The sequence below is a fragment of the Elephantulus edwardii genome, unplaced genomic scaffold (genome assembly GCF_000299155.1).
Source record: "Elephantulus edwardii isolate Elephantulus edwardi_28Jun2011 unplaced genomic scaffold, EleEdw1.0 scaffold00076, whole genome shotgun sequence".
Taxonomy (NCBI): domain Eukaryota; kingdom Metazoa; phylum Chordata; class Mammalia; order Macroscelidea; family Macroscelididae; genus Elephantulus; species Elephantulus edwardii.
In genome coordinates this window covers 12,108,577-12,129,820 of record NW_006399826.1, presented here as the reverse complement: position 1 = coordinate 12,129,820, position 21,244 = coordinate 12,108,577, and the positions used below count along the sequence as shown (strand labels likewise).

The window sequence follows — 21,244 nt, the reverse complement described above, 5'->3', positions numbered from 1 at the left end:
CAGAGTTAGTTGCGATCCACACAAAGTCTCTGCATAGTCAATAAAAGACACATATTCTTCTGGACATCCTTCTGGTGTTCTCTGCTTTTAGCTTGGATCTATCTGACATCAACAGTGATATCCGTGATGTCATAGGCTCTTCTAAACCTGGCTCTTCTAAACATAGGCTTGAGTTACTGGAAGTTACCGGTCAATGTACTGTTCTCACCATTTTTGGTAAACTTCAGCAATATTTTCTTTTCATCTGATATTAATTATACTGTTTCATAATTTCTACATTCTATTAGGTAACTTTTCTTGAGAAGGAAAACAAATATGTATCTCTTCCAGTCATTCAGTCAGGCAGCTTTCTGGCATAAACTGGTGAGCACATACAGGGTTACATCCATTAAATGAAACATGTCAACTGGTGTCTCATCTTCTTGGGTCTTATTTTTGCCAGTGTCTTCAGTGCACCTTGAATTTTTTCCTTTGCTACCATTGATTCTTGTTCATATGATACATTCTGAAAATTTTCGGTTTCTAACAATTCTTTTTGGACAGTTTTTCGGCACATGCTTCCTTTTTCTTTCAATGATTCCTGCATCATTCAAGATTGTCCCCATGGCATCTCAGCATTGCAGCTTGAGGCTTGAATTTATTTCTCAGTTCTTTCAGTTTGAGAAGTGCAGAGTTCTTGCCTTTCCATTCTCTCATCCCAGCTCTTTGGTCCCATAAGAACCATAATTCGACCTTGAATCTCCCCCTTCTGAATTAAAAATTGTCTTAAGAACATGTTTGAGACACTTACCACTAATGACCTAAACTCAGAGGAGCTGTGGTATGAAATAAAGTATATCATCGATGAAGAGACCAAAAGGTCCTTTACAAAGGAGAAAGCGAAGGCCAAACTGGATATCAGAAGAAGCTATGAAAACTATGTTAGAGTATTGAGAAACTAAAACAAAGGCAAGAGATGCTGAAAAAGAGATGAAAAGAAAATGTCAAAGGACAGCCAAGTGTTATAATGAAATGTACAGAGAAGTGGAGTCAGAGAATTTTTTTAAAAAAGATGTTTTAGTAGAAATTTCTCTGTAAAGAATATGAATACCCAAGAGTTCCAGTTATTTATTTCACAATCTAGTCAAAAGTTTGACTTTAGACATGAAAATATTTTTAGACTCTGACAGAGTCACCTGTCCTTTACCTGACCCCTCATTTCTGGAATTTGGTTCACATTCTGCCAATCAAACAGTGTAGTTGGTACTGGGAAGACACCGAAACATGACGAGACATCATTACTGTGTCTACAGAGCTCACAATCTTCTGAGGAAGATAGTTAACAGCATTAGTGATTCTAAGAAGAAGTATTATGTGCAATATGTTATACTGAGGGGCAATTATTAAGTAAAAGTAAGAAAAGGCAAGTATTGCTTTGATCCACAGAATGATCTCATAGAAGAGGAAAAAAAGGACTTAGTTTGAGCCTTTGAGAACGGGTGTGAGACAGGAAAGGCCATTCCAGAGGGAGGGTAATTATAGGAACAAGTTCCATCATCAGCAAAATGTACTGATTTTACTTCTCAGAAATAAAAGACACATCAGGGGCATTTAAGGTTTCCCAGTAGATTTAAATGTGCTTATTGGAAAGTCCTTCTGTGTGGTTCCTGCTAACTAAATAATAATAAATATATTGAACTCAATGCTCTTGAATTTTTTTAAATGTGTTTACAATACCCCTTGAGATAACTTTAAATACTCTAAAACATTGCGTGCCAAGATTTGTGGGTCACATTTTCACAAAAATTCCTTAATGCAGTTCTGAATGAGCTAAACTTTATTGAAGCAGAACAGAAAAGGCTGAACTGTGGATGTTGCTCCCCTTTGTGACAGTCACGTTAATTTTTTGTTTAGAAACAGTACTGGGAAACTTATGCAATTAGTAGTTTGTCTAACGACTCAAATACCTTATATCCTCCTCCAACCCTCAATGACAAATGTACTGTTGTTGATTCAGCTCTGGCTCAATGGCAACCCCACATAAGATTGTTGAGACCACAAATCTTCATGAAAAGAAACTACCCATCTTTTTTCTATGGAGCTACAAGTAGATTTGAACCTTGAGTCATTCCATTAGCAGATCAATGTGGAAATCACTATGCTATTAGGGCAGGATATCATCCTGTTGTACATGAGATTACTAAGAGTTTCAGAGGACTCAACAGTACCTAACATATTATATTACACTAATTACTCTTCATAGACAAGTTGTTGTTAAGTGCTGTCAAGTCAGAGGTGCCTCATAGCGACCCTATGAATTAAAGTCCTGGACACCTGTATAACTTTATTTATAAATGCCTGAGGGCTGCGGGTTAGAGTCACCCACCTTTGGCTTGGGAGCATGATTTTCTTTCCACTAGGCCACCTGATCTCTCTCTAAGCTGTGGTGGTTGTTAAGTGCCATAGTATTAAATGGTATTAAAATGATGAATTTTAATCCACAGTAGTTTCTCAGCAAGTCAGACAATATCCTTCTGTGAAATTTATAATCTCTAAAAACCTGCTGAAGTGTCACTTATGAGTTGGTTCTGGCTTGATGACAATGGATTGAGTTGAACCAAAATGTTGGCAGTTGGAATCCTCCAACCACTCGAGAGAAAGAAGGCTACTCTTCTACTCTAAATATTTATAACCCTGGAGTCAGAACAAACTCAATGACAGTGATAGTATCCATCATTTATCATTGTGTCTTCAAGCATTTACTAATCTTTCAAATTCTTTGTTCTCTTAGTCTATCCTCTCCACTGAGATATCTTTATCCATTGAGATTCTAAGTCAAATACCTATCAGAAGACACTTTCCTACAGAGTGATTTTTCAAATATAGTTTATGTATTTTCTTAGGAGCCTGAAATATCATTTGTCTGAACCAGGAGTTGATACACCATTAGGGTAGCTACATGTTTTCTCAAAATCAAATCACATATCTTGGTGTTTAGTCTCCATTTACAAATGTTAACTTTACCTTTTGATGGCCAATACTGTACTCCTTAAAAAAGCAAATGAGAACTTAAGGAATTCTGGTTGTTTTGTCACTAATTAGCATTATCTATATAGATGTGTGTGTATATATATATAGTGCTCTGGTGGCCTAGTGGCAAGAAGCTGCACTGCAATCCTGAAAGCCTTGATTCGAGGCCATGAGTTGCTCCGTGGGAGGATAAGCAATCTCCTCTCATTTGATTAACTGCTTCTGAAACCTGCAAGAGGGTCAGCTATGGGTTGGTTCCAACTCTACGATGCACAACAACAACATACACATTTATGTATAGATACATAAACACACACATTTATTACCATCTTTCAAAATAAATTGTCTTATCACTTTGTAACTCTCAATGCCTCTAAATTAAGAAAGAAGTAAAATTAAAACATCTAAGTCTATTGCCAAGGAAAAAATAGTATAATGGGCCAAGTATTTTGTTTGATTCAGTATCTATTTTCAAATAATTTTATTATTATCTGGTCTCGCAGGAGTGACATCCACTTCCTAAACAACATGCCTCTGGAAACTTTATGAACTTTGATAAATGATGATAGTTATAGAAATGCTTCAGGCCTTTTGTTCAGAGTCTCTATGAGTTGTGCAACAATATCTCTGTCTTTGGAATTTCTCTCTAATTTACCAAGTTGGAATACTTGAGTCCATTTTTGTGGTAGAAGCGTTCTCTCTTCCTGTGCCATGCTTCCTTCCTCCATCTGCAAGGGTATAAGGCTTGCATAATTACATCTGATGCACACTGTCTACACTTTCTGTCCTTAGTTAAGTGAGTTGACCTTCATAAAGAACATAATATTTGGGTTAGGCTTTGAAATATGAATAGCATTTTACATGCACACAAGTAAAGGAAGGGCACTCCTAGCATAAACATGGCATGGAAGTCTGCCATTCTATGATTTATTAAAGAAAAAGAATCAGTATCCTTGGAAGGTAGCATGCCTTGGGTTCTGTGGTTGAATATAAGTTTTAAAACATCATTGTAGTGAGACTGTCAGGCAGTTTGGTTGTGACCTGTTTTACCGTCCTTTTGAAGATTAAGGATGAGGGTAATTAAAAGTTATAATTTCTTCTTATTCCATCTATCTATCTATCTATCTATCTATCTATCTATCTATCTATCTTACACAGAGATACACACACATTCATTAGAATGCTTTTTCAAGACAGTAAAGAGATACATAGAGAAACAAATTACATATCAATAAGACTTAAACCCCCAAATATTCCATATCATATGCAAAAACCAACTCAAGATGCACCAGAGACTTATCAGAAAAACCCAAAACTATAAAGATCATCAGAGGAATAAATAATAACAAATCTAGACGCCATAATTCAGGGCATGAATAGAGTGCCAAACATAACTCTGACTCTTGGCAACTTTATGTACAGGGCAGAATTGTGCTCCAGAGTCCACAGCAATTTCAAAGTGCGGCCTTTTGGAAGCAGATCACCAGACCTTTCTTCCGAGGTGTCTCTGAATTACAATTAGCCCAGCTAAGTGACAACACTGGTTTACCTCACTTCATCCAAGTGCTTTTTAATGAACTTCAGACGTGTAAATTCTAACTGCTGAAACCATCTCCTCCTCATAGTTAGATACACTTACTGGTTATTTCCCACAAATTGAGGGAACCTCGAGTTAATAAATCCCACTTCTCAAATGACTGTATTTAAATACTTGTCACCATTTATTACTTTACGTGATCTTGCTTTAGGGGTGATTTAGGTGGTGATCATTATGTGGTGACTTATGTGGTGATGGTTTGTCCATGTTATGTCTGAGAGCAAACCATATAGAAATCATTCAAAATATTTTATGAAGGAGTAAACAGAATCTACAATGAATCCAATATGAGCACTAATTGTATTAATTCAATATTAAGTTATAAGAAAAAGCGAATTTGGAATCAGGAAATAACTCCAGAGTTGTTTCTTCTTTCATTTCTCAAAAGGCTCCTTTTATCCTAGATGCAAACAAAACTTAACAAAATATAGAAAGTAAGATGGAACATAGGAGAGAAAGCAGGAGAAAGAGAAATACATCTCTCAGTGCCTGCTGATACTAGGACATTCAAGGTGCCATCCCCAGATTTGGCACACACCTTCTACATTTGGTTTCTCAGAAGGGAGCAAAAAAATTAAGCAGTAAATAATACTACATTATAAATATCAATCAGGCTCTGTCAGTAACTGTGTGTCCTTCTCTTCTGTGTGATGTGTACCTCTAAAATATCAGGCACACCCCCTGAGTGGTGGAAAGTAAATGAAGACCAGATGTTTGAGGGTAACAGATAAGCTATAAATGAGCACTGCTGCTGTGAGAGAAAGAAGAGAAAACTTAGTGTTGCCTGATTGTAAGACCCTTTCTGCAAAAAGAAAAGTGGTGGTGTCAGAATTAGACCTACGAAAAATTTTTATCACGAAAAAAGGCAGGGAGATGGGTATCAAATTCAAGTCCCTTTTGAAGAAGAGGGCCAATCTCCCCTTGAGAATTTTTTTAAAGCATTTTAAATTACTTTTTTCTTTTCTTTTTTTAAATTAATCTTAATGAAAGTTTACAGGCACTTCGGATTTTCATTCATTGTTGTACTTTTCTCCCTGCCCAACCTCCCCTTCAGTTCACTCTTCTCTTTGAAAAGTAAAAGAAAAATTCTTTCATTGTTATACAATCCCTCACCCCAAGTACACTCCACTATGCAACCTTCATTTTGAAAAGTAAAAGAAAAATTCTTTCATTTTAAATTATAACTAAATTTATGACCAATAACATCAGGCTGTTGGCATTTGTTATAATGAGAAAGAGCTTTGTTAGGACACTAATAAACATAAAAAACTTTACATGAACTATTTCTCAAGACACTTGGAAAGAATTTTCAGAGGAAGATATTCTCTTGCCCAAAAGATACATGAAGTAATGCTCCAAATCACTGGCAATAAGAGAGGTGCAAATCAAAACCACAATGCGGTCCCATCTCTCTCCAGTAACAATGGCAAAATTTAACAGGTCACCTTCAGAATTTGTTTTTTTTAAGGTTTCTACAATTGAGAATTTAAACATAGATTGGAATCCTTGGATGGTTAAATTCAAGTAGTTAAGATTTGAATCTGCCTCAGTGAAAAGATCTGCATTTCTACTTTGGTAATATCAGAAAATTCTCAGCAGCACATCTGTAATCTATCATATGTGAAGCCACTTTGAGTTGAGACTGAATTTATGGTAACCAAGGCACACAATTAAGATTGGCTCAGCCGAATTAAAGAAGAGCAATCTCTTCCGGTGTGATTTACTGCCTCTGAAAATGACTGGACAGTTAGCTAGGAGTCAGTTTTGACTCGACAGTACATAACATTAACAACAATAGTTTAGGCACAAGTCACTCACATAACCATCCATTTCAATAGCGAGAAGGACTCAGAAATTTTATGTTATGAACAAAGTGTACATTACTCTCTGGTTGTAATGAGGTAGTATTAAAACTATAACAACTGCTATTGGGCAAGGGATTGGTGCTTGTCAAGCTTCAAAGACAAGCTTCATAGACGTTCATTAAATCAAGGACTTAGTGACTTTATCTCATTTGTAGATCTAGATCATATGTGCAACCTAGTTGCAATGAATTCTGGGAATATGAGCCAGATTTTGGTCTATTTTATACAGGACTGTTAGGAATGGGAGTCAATCAACAGCACCTAGCCATCACTTCTTGCTCTTTCTATGAACTATACAAAGCTTAGTAGTTCTCCTTTTTTTAAAGCAAAACAATTAAGATGCAAGTGTACATATTTATAATCGTAATACATTGAAAGACTTACTAAGTTAGGTCATCTAAAAGAATATGACAGAGTTTTCCATTAAGCACAGCATGAAAAGAAGGCAAGTTAAATTTATTTGACCTTTACTATGTGCCCATATGAATGGTAAAAAAAGGAATATATAAAGATAAATTTGGCATGGTGTCTGTTTTCAGAGATTTAAGGCTACTTCAAATAATTGGTAAAGAACAGTGAGGGTACTTTACTAGAGGTCTTGATGGATGTTACGCTGTTCTTGTTAAGTTCTGTGGAGTGAGAATGACTCATAGAGACCCTATGAGCAACAGGTTTAAGCATTGTCCTATCCCATCCCATGTTATTTGAATTTACTTAAAAAACTTAAAAAAAATAGTTTACTAATCTCTGATGGCAAATGAAAGATTGCTTCATAGCGAAATAAATTATGGAAAATCACCTGAAGATAAATAGAAATTTGCAAAACATTATTTTAGTGTCATTCACTTGCATTTCAAATGCATATCCAGTCTCATTTTATCAGAAAGACTGCAAATGACTATGAAATAATATTTTCTATATTTCCATTTTGAGCCCATGGGGGTATATGCTCTGCAACAACCTATCTTGACCTAGTCCTTTCCTGCCCCGTATAATAACCCTGAGTGCATGGGTTCATATGTAAATTACATATGACTAGAAAAAAAATTGTGCTGTACTGTAAGTACAAAATACATACTGGCTTTGGAAACTCCATACATAAAAAGAATGTAAATATCCTATTACTACTTTTCTAAAGATGGTCACCCTTCTCTGAAGATTTACAGCTTTGGATAGCCATGGAACATTATGATGGGATGGGATATACTTTAAAGCTGTAGGGCTTGGGTTTGGTTTGGTTTGGTTTTGTTGTTGCTGTTATTTTGATTACATATTCAAATGATATCTTTGATAAATCAGACTAAATAAAGTTCATTGAATTTAAGTTTGTTGATTTGTATGTAAGTGATTACTAGAAAACCTGCAGTCCTTGGGTGGTGAGAACAGTTAACAGTTTGAACTGTTCAACTGTGTATTTCTCATGTATGTAAAACTAATGACTTTGATAGACAAAATTATATATTCTCTTGGATAAGGTGTCATTTAGTAACTTATTAAAGATGTGGAATCAAAATCCTGCATAACCGTCAGCAAAACTGAAAACTCATGGCTGTCAAGGCAGAACTGACTCATAGCTTAACCTCCATTCAGTTTCCAAGGCTTTAAATTTCATGTGAGGAGGTTTCACGTCTTTCCTTCTCAGAGCTGCTGGCAGATGGAGACTGCTAGAGAGGTGTCCCTTTGGGTTAACAGTGCAATTCCCTATGGAATATGGAACTTCCTACTATAACCAATAACAAATATTAATCTATAGGCAGCCCACACTCATGTTTATAGGTTTGAGAGATGATATGTCTGCCTTCATAAATACTATAAATATGTCCATGTATTTACTGGAGACAACAAGGCCAAAATTATGTAAACTTCTTAAGCAAAACCAAACACCTTGAAGGGATGCGGTTCTAGTCCTAGTATCTCAGTGTCATAGTTCTGGGACATCAAGTTCATTGGCATTGCATTGTCCATTAAGACAATGTTCCACATCCTACTTCGGTGAGTAGGAATTGTTATTTTTAAAGTGTCACAGCAACCATTTAAAATGCAAATATTGGTCTCTACCTGTCTACAAAAAGAGAAGGAAAGAATCACAAAGATGCATAGTAAGAGTAGACCAAAGAATTAATGTGCCCCACAAACCTCAGCTTTCACAATCCTGAGAATGGAAGAATTCAGTGATTCTTGGCTACTGCTATTCACAGCTCTAAGAAGGATCACAGCAGAAGGTTCTAGACCCAGTGGGTGAAAAAATATGGACCATGATTTTAAATGGCTGGTTTACGATGAGTAGAGATTGATTGAACTTTCAAGACTATGACATTTTGTTACCTCGAACAAAGTAAACTCTGTGGCTCAGTGCTCAAACAACAAACAAGCCTATAAGGTGAACAATAAGAGTGATACACTCCTCAGGGAAATCAACATTACAAAATTAAAAATGTAACAATTGTGAAGGGATAAAACTCAGAAGGCTGGGGGAGGTAGACTGTAAACATTAATGGACCCAGCAATTGCAGGGAAGGCATGAGAAGAACATGTGGTTACATTGTGGTTATTGTAATTAATATCTTAAAACAAAATGTACGTATGAATGGTTATATAGAAATATGCTTTGTAAATCTGAACTCAAGTCACAAAACTCTAGTCTCCAATTCTCTTCAAGACTTACAGAATCAGAATCTGCATTTTAACAGTATTTTCAGGTGATTTGCATGTAAGAGAATGCTCATAAGACGTTTGAGGATTGCACAAGATAGAGTAGGGTTCGGATCTGTTCACAGAATTGTTACATAACAACAATTGCTAACAAATGCCAGCTTCTTCCATCTGTAGAAGAAATTTTATTTCTGCAGCCTTGAGAGACTGACAAAGTAATTATTGCCTCAATTCATAAAAGACAACCTTGGGATTTTTATTATCATATTTCTCTCTACCGTTTTTCTTTCTTTTTTTCAGAGATAGCCATATTTAATCGTTTTCCTTTCCTCTTCACAGAATTCCGTTTATAAAACTCCAGATTCATGAAACCTGAAGCACAAAACACGTTCACTGAGCCTTTCTCGTTCATCTAAAGCACTTCAGCGGAATGATGTACGCATATAGATTCCTTTCTGGTTCTCAGGTGTACTTCCGCCTCCTGCCATTCTCTGTCCACAGGACCCTTCCTCAGTGTCTGCACCTCCAGTGTGGGAGTGTTTTCCCTTCCTTTCCACCGCCCTTTATCATTCCTGCTGATCATCCCCTGGGGCCCTGCTTTCTGCTTTCTCTTGTGACAGCTAATTTTGTGCAAAAGTAATCTCAGGGTAAGGTGTTTGCGGTAGATAATAGCTTAATATTTTACCTCTCTTGTAGTTTTATTGCATTTTAATAGGAGATTCCTAGAAATAAAATGGCTAATCTTAAGCAGAGGGAATGAAGCAGAAAGGGTGGAATTGCGGGCATCTTGCCAGGGCAATGAGAAAGATGTTTTGGACAGTGGTTTCTTACATCGTTTTGCTATCTACCCCAAAGTCCAAATTTATCAGCATTGTCAGCCACATATTAATTCAATATGGATGATAAACATCTACAAGCTGCCTTTATATGACATGAAATCAAGACTATTAATTTCATGCTAATAGTGTGCTGTCATAAAGAATTTAAACAATTAGAAAACTAAGAGAGGACATTTTCTCCTTAAAGTTAAATCACACAAAATGGTCCCTTTTAAATTCTTAGAATTAAGCTAGAAAACAAATATAGAAAAAGTGACAAAATATGAATTATAATTATCCCCAAGGAATGTCCATGTAATCACCCTGAGTAAAAAAACTATTTCACAATAAATATTCCTTAGTTTGGATTTTCTATAAAAATTATATTTTGCAAAGCCCCCAAAATGTGTATTACTTTATATCTAGATTATTTCGTGCGAACTTATGTTTCAAGAATTTAATGTATTGTATATTGTTGTTGGTAGGTGCTACCTAGTTAAGTACAACATATGGTGATCCTATGAACAACACATCTGACCTTGTAATATTATCCTGTATCATTCGCATCATCTCTGACATACTCAAATCCATTGCTGCAATCACTATGTCAGTCTGTCTCATTGAGAGTCTTCCTCTCTCTACTGACCTTCCACTCTTCTAAGCATGATATCCTTTCAAAGGAATAGCCTTTGCTGAAACATGCCCAAAGTATATGACATGGAATTTCTTCATTCTTGTCTCCAAGAAACACTCTGGCTTCATTTCTCTAAGACAAATGTGTTAAATCATTTTTTCAGTCCATGAAATAATTAGTATTCTTTTTTAGCACCATAACGGAATTGCATCTATTCTTCTATCATCTTTATTAATTGTCCAGCTTTCAGACCCATAACAAGTGGTAAAAAGACTGTGACTGAGTCAGGTGCACCGTAGGATTTAAATGGATATCATTGCTTCTTATAACAGCCAACTTAACCAATGTAACATCTTTTGATTTCTTGACTGCTAGTTTCAAGGATAGTCATTGTGGATCCAAGTAAGATGAAATCATGATAATTTCAATCTTTTCTCCATCTATCATGATGCTGCCTGCAAGCCCTGCTCTCTTTTATTGGCCGTTGTTGTTTTTGTGTACCTTCAAATTGGAATCCACCCACAGGTGTCCCTCTGGCAGCTTTTCTGATGTCTACTGTTGAGGACTTTTGTCTTCTTATTGTTGAGATATAATACATATTGAAGACTGTAGACTTTAATCTCCTGAAGCAAACATTTCAAGTCCTCATTTTCAGCAAGTACGGTTCTATCATCTGCATAAAATATGTTGCTAATGAGTCTTCCTCCAGTACTGATGTCACATTACTCTTCAGAAAGTCCAGCTTCTCAAATCATCCTGTTTGTTTTTTGGGTTTTTTGTGTGTGCTTTCAAGACAGAATTGACTCACAGCTGATTATCCAGAAGATTTCCATAGGCAGTAAATTGCACAGAGATTTCCTGCCCTTCTCCCATAAAACAGCTGATGGATTTGATTTACATGCCTTTGGAACTGCTGTGTAGCTTCTTACCATTAGGCCACCAGAAATCTCAAATAGTATTACAGCTTGTAAAATTAATTAAATGATGCATGAATATACTACTGCTTACTATTGATAAGTACAGGCTTGTTTCTAGTTTAAGGAAACTGTGGAAAATGCCAATGTAAATATTCTTGTTTGTGATTTTTTTCATGCACATATGTGTCTGCATATGTTCATATATTTGTGATTGGTGAAGTTACTTGCTATAAGATGTTGTAGTAGATTTTACTATGCAACAAACTGTCAAAAAGTACCAGTGGTTGACAACAATATTTGTTCCTCATCAGGGATCTCCCTGCTTTAGAGTAGTATTTAACTTTCTTGTGAAACTAAGGGTAATTCCAGAGCACAGTCTTATTTTTATGCATGGCAGAATTAAAAAAAAAAGGAAAAGAAAAGAAAAGAATGACCCTACTGAATAGGGAGAGGCAAAATATCTCCTCATGGATCTTTTTCATCATCCATTGGCCAAAGCTAATTGCATTCTTTAGTTGTAGCATTAGCTTAAAAGTTGACTTTTCTAGCCATTTTGTTAGTTTCTTCCCTCTGGGCTTCAGCTACCTTAACTGTAGAAACATGGTCTTGCAAATAATCATGGGACTAGGGTAAGAGAGAGAGTGCTTCCCACACTGAGCAGCAAGATCCTGGTGAAAGAAAGGTGCTGGTGAGAGTGAGACCCTCCCTGGTGAAAGAAAGACACTGGTGAGAGTGAGGCTCTCCCTGGTGCTGATGCTGGTAAGGAGAAATGGTGGCAAGGTGTAACCAGAGGAGCCCTGAGATAAAAGGCACACAGTTAAAAATTTTGCTATTCTTACCAGAAGATGGAAGGGAAAACTGACAGCTGTACTGAAACTGGAGCCTGGACTATTTAAGGAATCGTGCCTTGGTATTGCTGGGCTAAGACTTGGAATTACACTGGGTGATATTCTCTACCAACCCAACTCAACAACCTGCTGACCTAATAAAGCCCACTCTCTGTACCACAACTGTGAGTAAAGTTTGTGAGTTAATGAGTAAATGAACCTCTTGCTGCTGGTGGGACTCTTGAGGCACCATGGGGCTGGGCTATGGACTCTTAACTTTCTGCTCTGGGGCAGTGAGGGGCTGTGCTGTTCTCATTCCCTCTGACCCTTTCTGAGATACATTCACAGCTCTGTACCCCTATGTCCCATATTCTGCTTTCAGGACACTAGCTTAAGAAAAAAAAGTTAAGAAATATGTTGCACCTGACTTTAGCCTATGACAGGTGTATCAGTCACTCAAAAATCACTCATTGTCATACTTTAGACCAATCATAGCTGACCTTCCATCTGCTGAGACAGTAAATTGCATGAGATGAGATTGCCCCATTCTTAGGTGAAATTGGCCCCCATAAAGAGGAAGTCTTTAAATGCAAGGCACTTTTAGTTGCTTTGGAGTGGGTGTCTGTAACATCAGAATAGACTCATCGCTAACCCTCCTTAGGGTTTTTTTTGGGCTGTAAATTGCATGAAAGGAGCTTGCTTATATTTCTCCACATAAAGTCACTTGTAGAGTTAAATCACAAAAGATGTCCCACCTTTAGATTAGAAACCAAATTACCTGTAGGCTATACCACCAGAACTTAGTATAGACACATTGGGTATGTTGATGTTGTTATTGGCTATACAGTTGACTACAACTCATAGTGACACTGTGAACAGATCAAAATCTAGCTCTATCCTGCCTCCTCCTCATGACCACTGAAATGCTCAAGACCACTGCTGCATTCACTGTGCCACTCCATCTTGTTGAGGGGTTTCCTCTTCTTTTTTACTGACTTTCCACTTGCTCAGTATAATTTCTTTTTCTGATCATTGGCTTCTCCTGACGACATTCCCAAAGTATATGAGACTTAGTTTCATCATTCTTGCCTTTAAGTAGTCCATTGGTAGCACTTCTTCCAACACAGATCTGTCTGTGCTTTTGATAGCCTATGAGATATTTAATTCTCTTTGCCAATACTATATTTCAATGGCATCCATCAATTTAGTTTAGTATTTAGCCTCAAATAATTTTGTAAATTGGTTTAGAATGTTATAATTCATCTATAGTATATAAACATTCTTGTAACACCACTATTATTTATTGTCTTTTTAATTTGAGGGATTATTATAGCATATATTTTTAATTTGCATTATACATAGATGCATGTTGATTTTAAAACCAATTGTTTTGAGCTTTTATTTGGACATACTCATGGATGTACTAGTAATTTAAAAATCAAATGGCGTGTTGACTGATATACCTGGTGGCCTAGTGGTAAGAATCCAGATTGGAAGCTCATGTGTGAAACAGCTAAATTCTGTAAATTTTCTTGATTTTGTTGAAAGTCAGGTGTACACTCTTGGATTTTGTTTTTTGTTTGTTTCATTAACAACTGTGTAAAAGCTGTTTGGTCATCTAGATTTAATCAACAATCAGCTGTGGGCTGGAAGCCATGAGTTTACGTCAATCAGGACCTGATGGATGGGCCTTTGTATTTAAGAGTTGATTGGTCCCTCTGGCCTGCTGTTGATTGTGTTTGGGAAGAGCATTGTTCTAAGTGATATAGCAATTGTCTATAGATTTACTGTTCTGAGCTAACTTGGGATTGCTGTGATCCTGAATATTGCGTGCCACTGGTGTGTCAAATGATGGTTACCCATGATGGGCAGGGTTTGGTAGAGATCCCAGATTGAGACAGGCTTGGAATCAGGATTGACATACATTTCCTAAACAAAAGGTCTTTGGACACTCCATGAACATAAGAGAAACAACCATTGTTATAGAACAGGATTCAGATCTTTTGTTCATAGGTCACTATAAGTCATACTCAACTCAAAAGCACTTAACAACAACAACAATGGTAAGGAATTGTGCTGCAATCCTGAAAGAGCAAAGTTCAAATCCACCAGCTGTTTCATAGGAAAAATATGGGCAATCTTCTCCTGTGCTATAAACATTGTCTCTGAAAGATTCCTGGAAAGTCAGATGGTTTCAACTCCATGGCACATAAGAACAGCATCTGCTGTAAAAACCATCTTTAAAGTTCTAAAGAGCAAATATATAACTTTGAGACCCGTCCTGTGCCGACACAAGTTATGATATTTAATTGGCTTCTTCTTGTTGTTGTTAAGTGACACTGAGTTGACTATGACCCATAGTGACCCTATGAACAACAGATCTGAATTCTGTCCTGTTCTGTGCCATTCTCACACTTCCTGACCCATTAAAACTCATCGTGGCAGTCATTGTGTCAGTCCACTTGGTTGAGAGTCTTCTCCTTTGCTGATTCTCTACCTTTCTGGGCATCATGTCTTTCTCCAAGAAATAGCCCCTCCTAGCAACATGCCCAAAGCATGTAAGGGGAAGCCTCAACATCTTTGCCTCCAAAGGACACTCTGGCTGCATCCTCTTCAAGACATGTTTGTTTTTTGGCAGTCCATGGGATGTTCAGCATTCTTTTCCAACAGCTCAAAAACATTCATACTTTTTTTATCATCCCTATTCATTGTCCAATTCTCAGATGCATAGCAAATGATCAGAAAGACCATAGCCTGCATCAGATGCACCTTAGTCCTCAAACTGACATCATTACTCCTCAATAATTTGGAGAGGTCCCTAACTGCAGACTTTCCCAGTGCAATAAGTATCCTAATTTCCTGAAGGCTGGTGCCAAGGATGTTAGTTGTGAATCCAAATAAGATGAAGTTGTTGACAGTTTTTTTAGCTCTTCTGAGACAAGTGCTTCAAGTCCTCCTCACTTTTAGCAAGCAGGTTTGTGTCATCTGCATAACACAGGTTACTTAAGAGTCTCTCTCCAATCTTAATGCCACATTCTTCCTCAGGGTCTAACTTCTAAAATCATTTGCTCAGCATACAAGTTGAATAGGTATGGAAAGTTCTGCAGGAGAGAGGAGTATGAGGAGGACATATCCTAACAAAGCAATAAACCAAATGCAGATCCACTGGTATCGTTGGTTCCAACACATGTTATTATTGTTGTTGTATACCATCAATTAGAAATAAACCTACTTCTGACCCACAAGAAGGTTTTTGGAGGCCACACATTAAATGGGGAAAGACAGCCCATCTTTTCCACTGAGCACAGGTTGATTTAAACTTCTTAATTTTGGGTTGACACCACAATCCTTACTATAACTGAGCTTCCAAGTCTACATATTTACAGGAAGAAGTCACTCATTTTTCTCTTGTAGTATAGGCACTTTTCCTCCTTATAATTTTTTTAATTTTTCTACTAGTTTATTTACAAAATTCAAAAACAAATTTGAACAAATTCTTTCAATTTCCCTTAACCCCTCACCCCCATCAAATTGTACAACCCAATGATTAATCCCCACTTGCCCCTGCACATCCACATCCCTCTGCTTCCAGCCTCTCCCACCCCTCCTGGATCCTTACACTCATTCTACATTAATGGTTTTGTACAATATTTATCCTTATGTGACTGAATTAATTCATTCAGCATAATGTTTTCCAGTCCCTCCCAAGTTGGGTAATAATTTACAGAGTTATTGCTCCTGCATGCTGCATAGTATTCCATTGTGTAAATGCACCATAATTTCTCAATCTATTCATTTGTGATTGGACATTTGTGCTGTTTCCAGGTTCTTGCAATGGTGAATAATGCTACTATGAACACTGATGTACAAATCTCTGTTTGTGCCTCAGATATCATATTCTCAGAGTATATTCCAAGTAGTGGAATAGCTGGGTCATATGGAATTTCTATGTTCATCTTTTTGAAGAAGCGCCAAACTGCCTTCCAGAATGGTGGCACCATTTTACAATCCCACCAACAATGTATAAGTGTTCTTTCTCGCTACATCCTCTCCAGCATCTGTTATTTGCTGCGCTATTAAACTTTGCCACTCTTCCTGAAATGAGATAGTACCTCACTGTGGTTTTGATTTGGCAGTATAGCCACTTTTGACCTTTTGTTTAGCAATATGACACAACATGGATTATACTACCAGAGCTCCTTAAGAGACAAAATAGACCCTCAAGTAAACAAAAATTTAGACATTCCTTTTAAGGTGGTAGCACTGCTTTTTAAAATGATAACTAAACTCTAAGAATATAGATCTGCTTTACTTTTTGGTGAAAACTATATATAGCCAACCACTGCCATAATTTCTGTTGGATATGACTTTTACGTACGTAGTTTCTTGTTTGGGAAGGAATATTACCTCACTTTAGGTATGAATATCCTTACCCATGATTGAAATTCTGGGAGAGGAAAGAAAAAAAAAAACAACCCTAAGCATTTCTGTCAGTTCATTTCTGCATGGTGAGGCTCAAAGGGGGTGGATGAGTGGCAAAAGAAGAGATGATTATTTATTGCAAGGAAATAAAAGGAATTGGTTTCTATGGAGGCCAGGAAAGTGACCTAGATTCTCAACACTACAATGTGTATTCTGAGGGACATTTTTTAAAAGAGAAAAAAAATAAACCTTGGAGAGAGTGCCTGGCTTTAGTTTCTAGACAATTCACATCAGCTGTCTTTGAAGTGGTTTTATTATCCCAAGAGAAGCCTTTGTTTGATATATGTTTCATGTGCCAGACTTATCTAGGGCTCAGATAATCATCCAGAGCTGTTCTCGTCTAGATTAATCAGTGGACTCCTGGCCTCAGCAGGCTCTTCTTTGGTCCTTTGAGCTTAAATAAACAAATGTGAAATTTAAAAGACTCACAATGTGATCTTGAAACACGGAGCCTCTCAGCATCACTAGTTTTATTTCCCTATGAAATTGAAGATGACAAAAAGGGAAAAAAATACACAATACCCAGCTACACTATCTTCAGAGAAATCACAACTGATTCTGTAAGAGTCATATTTTATGGCAAGGAAGATCAGTAAGAATGCAAAGGACGGTGTAATGGAAAATGGAAAAATTCTTCGGTTGGTCTTATGCAGAACAGATTTAAAATGACGAGTTAGTAAATTCACTTCAGACGGATTACTCCACAATGATATGACCCATAATTTCAGCTTCTGAAATCCTGTAGCTAGAGTCTATGCCCTATTAAGGTGTGGCATTTCACATAACATTGCATATCTGTGTATATATATTTGTTTTCAATCCATGAGTGTGCAAGGTTCTTGAAAGTACATACCATGATTGTATGTGTATATACATAAGTGTTTTTATGTGTATATGTGTTTACCCAGCATCTTTCAAAAATATGAATCATGAAAGTTACTCAGCAATATGCATTAACACTTTGCCTTTATGGGGATTTTCATTGTTATTATCAATTCATTGTTATTATTGTGTGTGCTGTTGAGTCAATCCAACAGGGTAATGTGTAACTTGACAAAAAGGGTTTCCTAAAATGTAATCCTCATGAATGTAAATTACCAGTCTTTTCTCCCACCAAGTAGGTGGTGAGTTGGTTCCTCTTTAACACTCCGGAGAGGTCTTTTACAGCAGACTTTCCCAATGTAACACATCTTTTTTGATGTCTTGATTACCACCGTCATGGATTTGGATTGTGGACCCAAGTAAAATGAAGTCATTAATGACTTCTGGTTTTTTCTCCACTAATCCTGATCCTTCCTCATGTGGTACAGTTTCTGAAATCATTTGGTCAGCCTACAAATTGAATAAGTATAGAGAAATAATACGTTGACACACACCTTTCCTGATTTTAAACCATGCAGTATTCCATTGGACTTTTTTATTTTAGCAGTGACTGTGATGTAATTTGTCTTCGATTTGTTATTCCTGGCGTACTAGCTCTTATGTTAGTCTGATTCTTATGCCTTACATTTAATTGTTATCTCTAAATGTCTCTAAATCTGTGATTCATACAGCCCGTGTTCAAGCTAGTAATGGGTATTTGAAGATGATTCTTTTCATTTTAAGTTAAGCTACATGAGCCAATGAAGGTCTTCAATACTTTAATCAGTCAACAAGAGTAAGGTTGAAAAAAAGAAAAAGAGTATGGTTGACTCTATTTTTAATAGCAAGCTAAACCCCAAACCACATCTCTCTTGAAGTTCAAACACCCCACTCATTCAGCAGTGGAAAGCTGGCCAATCTTCTCTCTGATTTACAGCCTTAGTTCCAAATCAACATCAATGAGTTTGAGTTTTTGGTTTTAATATCTTCTAGTTTAGTTTCTTTTAAAAAATATTATCATAAGCTTGATTTACTATAGCTTATTATAACACTTCTGTTATTAACAAATGGTGCAACTTCAAGTGCATAATTTAGAAGATATTTTACATTTATCCCATGAAAAGAGCTAGACTATTTGACCAAGTACTTCTGAAAATGAATGTTTCTAATAAAAGATCTGTCCGGTAGTGAAATCTACCTCACTCAATATTAACTCAACTTCAGGGAGAGTTGTTTTTTCTCTATCTTCTTCTAATTTTTGTTATTTTTGTTGAGTCACTTTCAACTCATAGTGATCCTATATACAACAGCTCTGACTCTGTTCTATCCTAAACCAATCTTATCATCTCTGACACATCTACTCTCATTACCCTGATCACTAAGTCAACCCATCTTATCAAGTGTCTCCCTCTCTTGCGCTGTCCCTCCACTCTCCCAAGCATGATGTCCCTCTCCAAGGATGGGCTTCTCCTTGTAACATGCCCAAAGTATGTCATGCAAAGCTTCAGAATCTTTGACCTCAAGGAGAAACATGGTTTTACACTCTCCAAGAAGAACCTTTTTGTTTTCCTAGCAGTCTATGGTATATTTAATACTCTTTTCCAACACCACACCTCAAAGGCATCAATTTTCCTTCTATCATACTTAGTCATTATCCAGTGTTCTGATACATAGCAAGTAATTGTGAAGACCATGGCCTGGATCAGGTGCACCTTAGTCTCCAGACTGACATCATTACTCTTCAGTACTCTGGAAAGGTCCCTGAAAGCAGATATTCCAAAAGCAATTTGTCTTTTGATTTTCTGGTTCCCAGTACCAAGAGAGAGATTAGTTGGCCTAGTGGAGAGAAAGTGATATTACCAAGCAAAAGGTGGGTGACTCTAATCCATGGCCCTCAGGCCTGTTTTTAATTGTTTTTGGTCAAGCATTCTTCTGGGTCGTATAGCCCTGGTGTGTCCACTTGCTGTACAGAGGTAATTTGTGGTGGCTGTGAAGCTGAATACTGTGACACTGATGTGTCAAATGTGATAATGGCTACCCATGGTGGACAGTGTTTGGTGGACCTCCCCAATTAAAACAAGCTTGGAAGCAGGAGTGACATCCACTTCCATAATAGTTTTTCCTTCAGAAATGCTGTGAACCTGGAGAAAGGATGAAATCATTCAAGTGTTGAGGACTTTGTTCATAATATCACTGTGAGTCGCCTGTGACTCGATGGCAGTTAACAGTAACAACAACAACAACAGTACCAAGAGTGTTAATTGGGGAGCAATGCAAACTGAAGGTGTTAACAATCTCAATCTCTTTACCTACCTTCTTTTAGTTTTTCTGTTAGCTATCTAAAGAAATGATTTTTTTTCCTTATAAAATATGAAACAACCATTTTTATTTCTATATATTTATATTAAAATTTTGTATTTTGTTTTTCAGAAGATGCTTATAAAACTCAAGTTAGGATTGACAATGAGCCAGCTTATTTGGACATCTTGGACACTGCTGGTCAGGTAAGGGAATTTGCTTAGATTTCTCCACTGCTGAACAGAGTTTACTCTGAATTCTCAACCATGTTTACCACAATGTAGAAGGGAAATTTCACTCTACACAGAAAAAGAACAAGTTTTCTAATAAGTAAAAAATATGTTAACACTGCTCATACGTCATCAGTTTGAATCATTGCGAACCAGCGTATTTCATTATATCCTTAATTTTTAAAATATATATCTAAGTATAGATGTGCTAATTTTGTTGTGGTTAGTCTTTCTCAAATGAGTCTTAAAGTCTATCAAGACCCTAACGTGTATATATAGTCAGTGTCATTTAAATTAATCCACTTCAATGTATTAAATCAATAGACCTAGAGATTGCTGCTGGTAAAGTGTATTAAGAGGCTACAAGCTGAAAGGTCAACAGTTCAACCTGACTAGTCGCTCCAAGGGAGAGATATTTTCTTCTGTAAGATTTTACAGCCATGGTACCCTCATAAAGGAAGAGTTCTATTCTGTCCTTCCCAAGGGAGTTCTGGTGGCTTAGTGGTAACGAGTGGCACTGCCAACCCAAAAGCAGGAAGTTTGATTTTACTCATCACTCTACGTGAGAAAGACAGGCAGTCTTTTTAATTGCCTCTCAAAACTCACTAGAACATCAGCTATGAGTTGGTTTCGACTTGATGGTACACAGTAGTAACAGGCCTTAAAGAGACTGTAAGTTTCACTAGAGGATTTCAGTAGAATAAAAAAAATGTGCATGAAGTCAGCGATAAAGAGAAAGGTTGATGGAATGTTGTTGTTATGTACCATTAAATCAGAACCAACTCAAACCTGAGCCTCCAATGGGTTTTCAGAGGCAGTAAATAGTATAGGAGAAGATTGTCTATCTTCTTTTCCCCTCAGAGAAACTGGTAAAATAAAACTATGGATCGTTAAGTTGGCAATGCAGCTCCTTACCAAGAGGTTAACAGATGTCAAAATTATCATGATTTGATAATCTGGCATTTTGGGGAATAGAGATACTTTTTTAATATCTGTGGCATAAATCTACAATTTTATGTGTAGATACAAATAAAAGGTAATTGAAAATGTTGTT

At 36.8% G+C, this 21,244-nt stretch overlaps 1 protein-coding gene across 1 annotated transcript in view; it reads left to right on the top strand.

Annotated features, from left to right (window-relative positions):
- The window catches only part of RIT2 (Ras-like without CAAX 2), a 446,724-nt gene that overhangs the window by 147,244 nt on the left and 278,236 nt on the right, over window positions 1-21,244 (top strand). Inside the window, exon 3 of the mRNA XM_006889211.1 lies at window positions 20,093-20,166. Coding sequence (XP_006889273.1) covers window positions 20,093-20,166 — 74 coding nt within the window. The remainder of the gene's footprint in view (window positions 1-20,092; window positions 20,167-21,244) is intronic.